The 11145-nt window shown below is 44.8% G+C and overlaps 1 protein-coding gene across 3 annotated transcripts in view; it reads left to right on the top strand.

Moving 5' to 3' along the window:
- Positions 1-347: 347 nt before the first annotated feature.
- The window catches only part of LOC144527988 (P2R1A-PPP2R2A-interacting phosphatase regulator 1), a 56539-nt gene continuing 45741 nt past the window's right edge, over positions 348-11145 (top strand). For 2 of the 3 annotated variants that reach the window (XR_013502865.1, XM_078266370.1), the window contains exons 1-4: positions 7048-7130; positions 7213-7269; positions 7953-7990; positions 10086-10143. Coding sequence is in view for 2 of the 3 variants with exons in the window: in XM_078266370.1 (XP_078122496.1) it covers positions 7053-7130; positions 7213-7269; positions 7953-7990; positions 10086-10143 (231 nt within the window). In the remaining variant the exon portion in view is untranslated. Of the gene's footprint in view, positions 912-5408; positions 5494-5575; positions 5633-7047; positions 7131-7212; positions 7270-7952; positions 7991-10085; positions 10144-11145 lie in introns of those variants that run through there. The other variant, XM_078266371.1, reaches the window with a different exon arrangement.

Raw genomic sequence — 11145 nt, 5'->3', positions numbered from 1 at the left:
CTGTTCCTACTATGACATGTCAACATGTCTGCCGTGAAAAAGGTCTATTAAACTAAATGTTACTGTTCACTTTCTCACTTCTCTCAGCTGCAGTTCTCTGTGTGACCAGACAGCGGCGCTGTTTCCACAGTTGGTGAACTACCTCTATTTGGTCAAGGACTAGCTATGTTGTGAAAATCTTTCAAATTTTTACATTTTCAGTGATTACGCGGACTTATCTGGAAGTCTGCTTTTTTGGGGAGTGGGACCGTGTGACCGACTCCCTGCGGACTGTGTGGCCGGCCCGGGGTTCGCTGTTCCGGGCAGCTGCTGAGCAGTTTTCTGATCTCTTGACTGGAGGATTTTACTGCAAACCAAGTTAGCTCAACAGCTAATCCTAAAAGTCACGTCACCTGTGCGGACTCGAATTAAAAAGTTTCACGTCAGAGTCGGGACAGCCGGGTGAGCGTTAACTGTATGCCCTTACAAAAACTTTACGTCGAGTGTTTTTGCGCGGGGTTCGTATTTTATGTCGCTTTTACGCAGCCGTTAAGATTTCCGTTAGAGACAGCAGCAAGTGAAGCGTAGCTGTGAATTATAAATGACGGTCCGACCCGTAGTCGCACACGGATACGGTGTTTTTCTGAGGGAAATGTGGTAGAGAGAGACGACAGCTTCGGTGTTCAGCCCGCTGACTTGGCGGCTCTGGGTTTGCTGCTCGTGAGGCCTGCGGGTCGGGCTTCCACCGGGCTTGAGTAGAGCCCGACGCCGCCTTCGAAAGCTCGGAGGCCGGCAGTTGGAGCTGCCACCGCCGGGCCTGCGGACCAAGGTATGGAACGGATGGAAGTGGACCAGTGCGCAGGCGCAGCTGGCGGGGCAGGAGGCGGGGCACTCCGCAGATCGAACAGCGCCCCCATGATCACCAGTGTCAGGTCAGCTCCACTCAAGTTTAAAGAGAGCCATACACATCTAACGAAATGTGACTTCAGACTTTTATTAAAGCATAGGACCTACTCTTCAATTCGGCCTACGTTTAATACCCCAAGCAGGCCTTAAAGTAAAATAAAATGTAAGCTTTATAAGTGTGCAACACCAAACTCCGTTTGAAAAAACATTGCATTTATATTTTCCTTGTTTAAAGAGAGCCATACACATCTAATGAAATATGACTTCAGACTTTTATTAAAGCATAGGACCCACTCTTAAATTCGGCATATGTTTAATATACCAAGCAGGCCTTAAAGTAAAATAAAATCCTTTTTGGCCTGTTATTTTACATTGGAGATGTATTGAAAGTGTGTATTGATCATTGACTGTAAATATATTAACAGTCTGTGGTATTGATTCATAATTGTAATGTTCAATGTACAAGAAAGCTGGCAATCACAAAACATGTATATTGTTACGTTTCTTCATATTCTACATACAACACGTATGATTCGTTTGTCATAGATTATAATAAACTAACTATTTAAGGTAGTTGGAGTAGCTAACTCAGTTTCTGTTGTTGCATTTTAACTTTCCCTTCGACACTGAAACTTTTTGGTTTTCTGGGTACATTTTTTGTCATTTTATTTGACAATTTTGTCACTTTTTTTCAACATTTTTGTCACTTTTTTGACATTTTTGTCACTTTTTCAACGTTTTTGTCACTTTTTTTCAACATTTTTGTCTTTTTTTGACATTTTTGTCACTTTTTCAACGTTTTTGTCACTTTTTTCAACGTTTTTGTCACTTTCTTCAACATTTTTTCACTTTTTCTGACATTTCTGTCACTTTTTCCAACATTTTTGTCACTTTTTTCAACATTTTTGTCTTTTTTTTTACATTTTGTCTTTTTTTTGCATTTTTGTCACTTTTTTCAACATTTTTGTCTTTTTTTTTACATTTTTGTCACTTTTTCCGACATTTCTGTAACTTTTTCCGAAATTTTTGTCACTTTTTTCAACATTTTTGTCATTTTTTTCGACGTTCTTTTATAAGTTTTTTTTATTCTAATGCTATTAAACCAGTGCTCTAATTACGTGGGAGCCAGAGGGAGGACTGGCGTCCATGAAAGCAACAAAGTCAAATATCTGAGGGGGTCTCTGACATCTGAAGGTGTCTAATCTTAAACAACCCTCATTATCCATCCCTGTGCGGTCTCTTACCATTAAAGACGTTACATTAAAATATAAATGGAAGGGAGAGAGGAGAGGGAGAGAGGGGGAGGAAGGAGCAGAGGATGAGGGAGAGAGGAAAGGGAGAGAGGGGGAGGAGGAGAGAGAGGGAGAGAGGAGAGAGAGGAGGAGAGGATGAGGAGAGAGAGGAGAGAGGGAGAGAAGAGAGCAGAGGATGAGGGAGAGGAGAGAGAGGGAGGAGAGAGAGAGGAGAGGGAGGAGAGAGAGAGGGAGAGGGAGAGGAGAGAACTAGGATGAGGAGAGAGAGAGAGAGAGAGAGGAGAGGAGGAGGATGAGGAGAGAGAGAGAGAGAGAGAGAGGAGGAGAGAACGAGGATGAGGAGAGAGAGAGAGAGAGAGAGAGAGAGAGAGAGAGAGAGAGAGAGGAGAGGAGAGAGAGAGAGAGAGAGAGAGAGAGAGAGGAGAGAGAGAGGAGGAGAGAGAGAGAGAGAGAGAGAGAGAGAGAGAGAGAGAGAGAGAGAGGAAGGAGAGAGAGAGAGAGAGAGAGAGAGAGAGAGAGAGAGGAGAGGAGAGAGAGGAGGAGAGAGAGAGAGGAGAGAGGGGGAGGAAGAGAGCAGAGGATGAGGGAGAGAGGAGGGAGAGGGAGAGAGGATGAGGAGAGAGAGAGAGAGGGAGAGGAGAGAGAGAGAGGAGAGAGAGAGAGAGGAGAGGAGAGAGAGAGAGGAGAGAGAGGAGAGGAGAGAGAGAGAGGAGAGAGAGAGAGAGGAAGGAGCCGAGGATGAGGAGAGAGAGAGAGAGGGAGGAAGAGAGCACGAGGATGAGGAGAGAGAGGGAGAGGAAGAGAGCAGAGGATGAGGAGAGAGAGGGGAGGAGAGGAGAGAGAGGATGAGGAGAGAGAGAGAGAGAGAGAGAGAGAGGAGCAGAGGATGAGGAGAGAGGAGGGAGGAGAGGAGAGAGGATGAGGGAGAGAGAGAGGGAGAGGAAGGAGCAGAGGATGAGGAGAGAGAGAGGGGAGGAAGAGCAGAGGATGAGGAGAGAGAGAGGAGAGAGGAGAGAGAGGAGAGAGGGAGAGAGAGAGGAGAGAGAGAGAGAGGAGAGGAGCAGAGGATGAGGGAGAGAGGGGAGAGGAAGGAGCAGAGGATGAGGAGAGAGGAGAGAGAGAGAGGAGAGAGAGGAGAGAAGAGGGATGAGGAGAGAGAGAGAGAGGGAGAGGAAGGAGCAGAGGATGAGGAGAGAGAGGAGGAGAGAGAGGGAGAGGAAGAGAGCGGAGGATGAGGGAGAGAGGAGAGGGAGAGAGGGGGAGGAAGAGAGCAGAGGATGAGGGAGAGAGAGGGGAGGGAAGGAGCAGAGGATGAGGAGAGAGAGAGAGGAGAGAGGGAGAGAAGAGAGAGGAGAGAGAGAGAGGAGAGGAGCAGAGGATGAGGGAGAGAGAGAGAGGAGAGAGAGAGGAGGAAGGGAGCAGAGGATGAGGAGAGAGAGAGGAGGGAGAGAGAGGGGAGGAAGAGAGCAGAGGATGAGGGAGAGAGGGAGAGAGAGAGAGAGAGAGGAGAGAGAGGGGAGGAAGGAGAGATGAGGAGAGAGAGAGAGGGGAGGAAGGAGCAGAGGATGAGGGAGAGAGGGAGGGAGAGAGGAGAGGAGAGAGAGAGGGATGAGGAGAGAGAGAGAGAGAGGAGAGAGGAGAGAGAGAGAGGAGAGGGAGAGAGGGGAGGAAGGAGCAGAGGATGAGGAGAGAGGGGGAGGAAGGAGCAGAGGATGAGGGAGAGAGGAGAGGAGAGAGAGGAGAGGAAGGGAGGAGGAGAGGGAGAGAGGGGGAGGAAGGAGCAGAGGATGAGGGAGAGAGGAGAGGGAGAGAGGGGGAGGAAGGAGCAGAGGATGAGGGAGAGAGGGAGAGGGGGAGGAAGGAGCAGAGGATGAGGGAGAGAGGAGAGGGAGAGAGGGAGAGGGAGGGAGAGAGGATGAGGGAGAGAGGGAGGAAGGAGAGAGAGAGGGAGAGAGGGGGAGGAAGGAGCAGAGGATGAGGGAGAGGGAGAGAGGGGGAGGAAGGAGCAGAGGATGAGGGAGAGGGAGAGAGGGGGAGGAAGGAGCAGAGGATGAGGGAGAGAGGAGAGGGAGAGAGGGGGAGGAAGGAGCAGAGGATGAGGGAGAGGGGAGAGGGAGAGAGGGAGGGAGGAGGAGGGAGGAGAGGAGGGGGGAGAGGGAGAGAGGGGGAGGAAGGAGCAGAGGATGAGGGAGAGAGGAGAGGGAGAGAGGGGGAGGAAGGAGCCGAGGATGAGGGAGAGAGGGGGAGGAAGGAGCCGAGGATGAGGGAGCGAGCAGGCTGAGACACGCTGGTGTCTGCTCATAGATGGGCTATACAGTATATACTCCGTCAGTATATATGTATATCTATGGTTTTTCCAGGCTACATCCAGATGTAGAGTATGTGTGTGTGTGTGTGTGTATATGTGTGTGTGTGTGTGTGTGTGTGTGTGTATGTGTGTGTGTGTGTGTGTGTGTGTGTGTGTGTGTGTGTGAACTCGTAGCCTAGGCCTGCCGTGCACATATCCTGTTTAATTATAGCCTGGTTAGGCCAACCTCTTATATGAGATAGAGAGACCCCTTACAGACCAACAGATAATTGGAGCACTGGATTAAACGCCCAATATTCAGTAGAAGTGGTGAACTGATCATTTATTGAACTTGTGAAGAGCGTCGCAGGGAACGTTTGGTTGAAAGAAAACCCAAATTTCTGATATAGAAACTTTTAGAAAAATGGGTCAAAGACAACAGGAGGGTTAACAGATACTGTCATATATATATATATATATATATATATATTATAAAAAAAATCACTTTTTTGTCATTTTTTCAACATTTTTGTCACTTTTTTCAACATTTTTGTCATTTTTTTCAACATTTGTCTTTTTTTCAACATTTTTGTCACTTTTTTCAACATTTTTGTCACTTTTTTCAACATTTTTGTCTTTTTTTTCAACATTTTAGTCATTTTTTCAACATTTTTCTCATTTTTTTCAACATTTTTGTCACTTTTTTTCAACATTTTAGTCATTTTTTCTACATTTTTGTCACTTTTTCATCAATTTTGTCACTTTTTTCGACATTTGTCTTTTTTTGACATTTTTGTCACTTTTTCATAATTTTTGTCATTTTTTTTTCGACATTTTTGTCTTTTTTTCGACATTTCTGTCACTTTTTTTCAACATTTTGTCACTTTTTCGACATTTTCTCAACGTTTTTTGTCCCTTCTCTCGATGTTTTAACCCTAATATTTTCTACATGTCTGAGCACGTTGTCGTTGCGTCTCTCTCAGTGACGGGATGACGGTCTTCAGTCCGGTGTCCTCAGCGCGGTACAGACGCAGCAGCGTGTCCATCAACCCCAGCTGCCCTTCACAGGTCAGTAACCTCCACCACAGCTAGTGATGTACACGGTCGGGTCTCAGCCGCTGACCTGCTCCATCGTTTCCTTTTCCTGCAGCTCGTCCCCCTCTCTCCGTTCTCTCTGACCGGAGACAGACTCGACCACAAGAGGCAGGTGAGCAGTTCACCCTTCTGCTTCTCGTTTCACGACTAGAGCTGCTCAGTTAATCACAATGTCAATAAATAGTTCCTGAAAGTCTTGACAATAACGTTGAAAAATAAGTGAAGAGGAGAGAGGGAGAGAGGGGGAGGAAGGAGCCGAGGATGAGGGAGAGGAGAGGGGGAGAGGGGGAGGAAGAGCAGAGGATGAGGGAGAGAGGAGAGAGAGAGGGGAGGAAGGAGCAGAGGATGAGTGAGAGGAGAGGGAGAGAGGGGGAGGAAGGAGCCGAGGATGAGGGAGAGGGAGAGAGGGGGAGGAAGGAGCAGAGGATGAGGGAGAGAGGAGAGGGAGAGAGGGGAGGAAGGGAGCAGAGAGGATGAGGGAGAGAGGGGGAGGAAGGAGCCGAGGATGAGGGAGCTGAGCAGGCTGAGACACGCTGGTGTCTGCTCATAGATGGGCTATACAGTATATACTCCAGTCAGTATATATGTATATCTATGGTTTTTCAGGCTACATCCAGATGTAAGCACGTGTATGTGTGTGTGTATATGTGTGTGTGCGTGTGCTGTGTGTGTGTGTGTGTATGTGTGTGTGTGTGTGTGGGTGTGTGTGTGTGTGTGTGAACTACGTAGCCTAGGCCTGCCGTGCACATATCCTGTTTAATTATAGCCTGGTTAGGCCAACCTCTTATATGAGATAGAGAGACCCTTACAGACCAACAGATAATTGGAGCACTGGATTAGCGCCCAATATTAAGTAGAAGTGGTGAACTGATCATTTATTGAACTTGTGAAGAGCGTCGCAGGGAACGTTTGGTTGAAAGAAAACCCAAATTTCTGATATAGAAACTTTTAGAAAAATGGGTCAAAGACAACAGGAGGGTTAACAGATACTGTCATATATATATATCACTTTTTGTCATTTTTTCAACATTTTTGTCACTTTTTTTCAACATTTTTGTCACTTTTTCATCATTTTTGTCATTTTTTTTCAACATTTGTCACTTTTTTCAACATTTTTGTCACTTTTTTCAACATTTTTGTCACTTTTTTCAACATTTTTGTCTTTTTTTTCAACATTTTAGTCATTTTTTCAACATTTTTCTCATTTTTTCAACATTTTTCTCATTTTTTTCAACATTTTTGTCACTTTTTTCAACATTTTAGTCATTTTTTCTACATTTTTGTCACTTTTTCATCAATTTTGTCACTTTTTTCGACATTTGTCTTTTTTTGACATTTTTGTCACTTTTTCATAATTTTTGTCATTTTTTTCGACATTTTTGTCTTTTTTCGACATTTCTGTCACTTTTTTTCAACATTTTGTCACTTTTTCGACATTTTCTCAACGTTTTTTGTCCCTTCTCTCGATGTTTTAACCCTAATATTTTCTACATGTCTGAGCACGTTGTCGTTGCGTCTCTCTCAGTGACGGGATGACGGTCTTCAGTCCGGTGTCCTCAGCGCGGTACAGACGCAGCAGCGTGTCCATCAACCCCAGCTGCCCTTCACAGGTCAGTAACCTCCACCACAGCTAGTGATGTACACGGTCGGGTCTCAGCCGCTGACCTGCTCCATCGTTTCCTTTTCCTGCAGCTCGTCCCCCTCTCTCCGTTCTCTCTGACCGGAGACAGACTCGACCACAAGAGGCAGGTGAGCAGTTCACCCTTCTGCTTCTCGTTTCACGACTAGAGCTGCTCAGTTAATCACAATGTCAATAAATAGTTCCTGAAAGTCTTGACAATAACGTTGAAAATAAGTGATAAAAAATGTCAAAAGGAGGGGCCAGTGTGTCTCCCTCTCTCTCTCTCTCTCTCTCTCTCTCTCTCTCTCTCTCTCTCTCTCCCCCCCTCTCTCTCTCTCTCTCTCTCTCTCTCTCTCTCTCTCTGTCTCTCTCTCTCTCTCTCTCTCTCTCTCTCTCTCTCTCTCACTCTCTCTCTCTCTCTCTCTCTCTCTCTCTCTCTCTATCATCTCTATCTCTCTCTGTCTCTCTCTCTCTCGCTCTCCTCATACATATATATATATATATATATCTATCCTCTCTGGCTCTCCTCTCTCCCTCTCTCTCTCTCTCTCCCCTCTCCCTCTCTCTCTCTCTCTCTCCCTTTCTCTCTCTCTCTCTCTCTCTCTCTCTCTCTCCCCCCTCCCCCTCTCTCTCTCATTAACACACATCTGTGTTTTGAGTTGATCCTCCTCGTAAAAGTCTTCAATGTTCGTCAGTTAAAACTTGACTATTTTGGGGTAATATTAGGGTATTTGTTTTTTATGTGAGGCCATTTATTTTGACAGTGAAGTGTGTGTGTGTGTGTGTGTGTGTGTGTGTGTGTGTGTTACAGGAGGAGAACATGGAGATGAATCTCAGAGGAAGACTAAGGTACACTACTCTTAAACCGTGACTTTGATACCAGTTCCTGATTTACTGCGTGCTGATTGGCTCACTGACGCTGATAACATTTAGTCCTCGAGGCATTCAATACTCAAAAATAAAAAGGCAATATGTGCCTAAAAAGTATTGAATTCATTAATCAGCCCTATTCAAAGGATTAACAGTCTGTCTCTCTCTCTATCTCTGTCTCTCTCTCTCTCTCTCTCTGTCTCTCTCTCCCAGTGCTTCCAGTCTGATCCCAGCTGGATTACGCCCAATATTCAGTAGAAGTGGTGAACTGATCATTTATTGAACTTGTGAAGAAGCGTCGCGGGGAACGTTTGGTTGACGCAAATTTCTGATATAGAAACTTTTTTAGAAAAAATGGGTCAAAGACAAAAGACAACAGGAGGGTTAACAAGATACTGTCATGCCTCATATATATGTCACTATACATGTCATACAAAAGCATCTTTTTGTCACTTTTTTCCAACATTTTTGTCACTTTTTTCAACATTTTTGTCATTTTTTCTCAACATTTTGTCCTTTTTTCAACATTTTTGTCACTTTTTTCATACATTTTTGTCACTTTTTTCAACATTTTTGTCTTTTTTTTCAACATTTTAGTCATTTTTTCAACATTTTCTCATTTTTTCAACATTTTTCTCATTTTTTTCAACATTTTTGTCACTTTTTTTCAACATTTTAGTCATTTTTCTACATTTTTTGTCACTTTTTCATCAATTTTGTCACTTTTTTTCGACATTTGTCTTTTTTGACATTTTTGTCACTTTTTCATACTGTCATCGACATTTTTGTCTTTTTTCGACATTTCTGTCACTTTTTCAACATTTTGTCACTTTTTCGACATTTTCTCAACGTTTTTTGTCCCTTCTCTCTCGATGTTTTAACCCTAATATTTTCTACACGTACAGAGCATCGTTGTCGTTGCGTCTCTCAGGAAGCGTGGCCAAAGGATGACGGTCTTCCAGTCACGGTGTCCTCAAGCCAGCTGGTACAGACGCAGCAAGCGTAGTCCATGCAACAGCCGCTCGCCACAGGTCAGTAACCTCCACCACAGCTGAGAGATGATGCTGCGATCGGTTCTGCAGCCGACCTGCTCCATCAAGTCTCCTTTTCCTGCAGCTCGTCCCTCTCTCCGGTCTCTCTGACCGGAGACAGACTCCACCACAAGAGGCAGGTGAGCAGTTCACCCTTCTGCTTTCGCGTTTCACGACTAGAGCTGCTCAGTTGAATCACAATGTCAATAAATGGTTCACTGAAGAAAGTGCTTGACAATGATCGTTAAAAATAAGTGATAGAAATGTCAAAGGAGAGAGACCAGTGTGTCTCTGCCTCTCTGCCTGTATGTCTGTCTCTGCCATCTACTTGCCTCTGCCTGCCTCTGCCTATCTCTCTTCTTACACACCCTCTCCTCTCTCTCTCTCTCTTCCTCTGTCTCTCTCTCTCTCTCTCTCTCTGCCTCTCTCTCCTATCTCTCTCTCTCTGCAGCCTCCCTCTCTCTCTCTCTCTGCCCTCTCCTCTCTGCTCTCCCTCTCTCTCTCTCTCTCTCCCCCCTCTCCCTCTCTCTCTCTCTCTCTCACTGCTCTCTCTCTCTCTCTCTCCTCTCTCTCTCTCTCTCTCTACTCTCTCTCTCTCTCTCTCTCGTAGCTTTTATCTGTTTCAGTTGAGTCCTCCTACGTGAAAGTCTTTCAATGTTCGTCAGTTAAAACTTGACTATTTTGGGGTAATATTAGGGTATTTGTTTTTTATGTGAGGCCATTTATTTTGACAGTGAAGTGTGTGTGTGTGTGTGTGTGTGTGTTACAGGAGGAGAACATGGAGATGAATCTCAGAGGAAGACTAAGGTACACTACTCTTAAACCGTGACTTTGATACCAGTTCCTGATTTACTGCGTGCTGATTGGCTCACTGACGCTGATAACATTTAGTCCTCGAGGCATTCAATACTCAAAAATAAAAAGGCAATATGTGCCTAAAAAGTATTGAATTCATTAATCAGCCCTATTCAAAGGATTAACAGTCTGTCTCTCTCTCTATCTCTGTCTCTCTCTCTCTCTCTCTCTGTCTCTCTCTCTCCCAGTGCTTCCAGTCTGATCCCAGCTCCTCCTGTAAGTCAGTGGCACAACCACGCATCAGTGGTGAGCATCTACCAACCAGGGCTATTACAGTGAACTAAAAATAATGGGTTTCGCTATTTCCAAACTGCACCAGACTCCATGTAAATAATCACTACTTTTATCATCGTAAAACACACTTCATTCAAAGTGGACAGAAACTAAATAAAACTACCAAAAGCCGTCTTGGTTCATCTTTCCACTGTTCCAACAATCACCACTCTGGTTTGGTTGAAATAAACCCTTAATTCACCCATTTACATGTGGAGATATGCTGGCTCTATACATGCTAAAAGTCCTGATTATTTACATGGAGTCTGGTGGAGATATGCTGGCTCTATACACGCTAAAAGTCCTGATTATTTACATGGAGTCTGGTGGAGATATGCTGGCTCTATACACGCTAAAAGTCCTGATTATTTACATGGAGTCTGGTGGAGATATGCTGGCTCTATACACGCTAAAAGTCCTGATTATTTACATGGAGTCTGGTGGAAATATGCTGGCTCTATACACGCTAAAAGTCCTGATTATTTACATGGAGTCTGGTGGAGATATGCTGGCTCTATACACGCTAAAAGTCCTGATTATTTACATGGAGTCTGGTGGAAATATGCTGGCTCTATACACGCTAAAAAGTCCTGATTATTTACATGGAGTCTGGTGGAGATATGCTGGCTCTATACACGCTAAAAGTCCTGATTATTTACATGGAGTCTGGTGGAAATATGCTGGCTCTATACGCGCTAAAAGTCCTGATTATTTACATGGAGTCTGGTGGAGATATGCTGGCTCTATACACGCTAAAAGTCCTGATTATTTACATGGAGTCTGGTGGAGATATGCTGGCTCTATACACGCTAAAGTCCTGATTATTTACATGGAGTCTGGTGGAGATATGCTGGCTCTATACACGCTAAAAGTCTGATTATTTACATGGAGTCTGGTGGAATATGCTGGCTCTATACACGCTAAAAGTCCTGATTATTTACATGGAGTCTGGTGGAGATATGCTGGCTCTATACA

The sequence above is a fragment of the Sander vitreus genome, chromosome 13 (assembly GCF_031162955.1).
Source record: "Sander vitreus isolate 19-12246 chromosome 13, sanVit1, whole genome shotgun sequence".
Lineage (NCBI taxonomy): Eukaryota > Metazoa > Chordata > Actinopteri > Perciformes > Percidae > Sander > Sander vitreus.
Note: the sequence above shows the minus strand (reverse complement) of the source record. Positions and strands in the feature narration are given on the sequence as shown.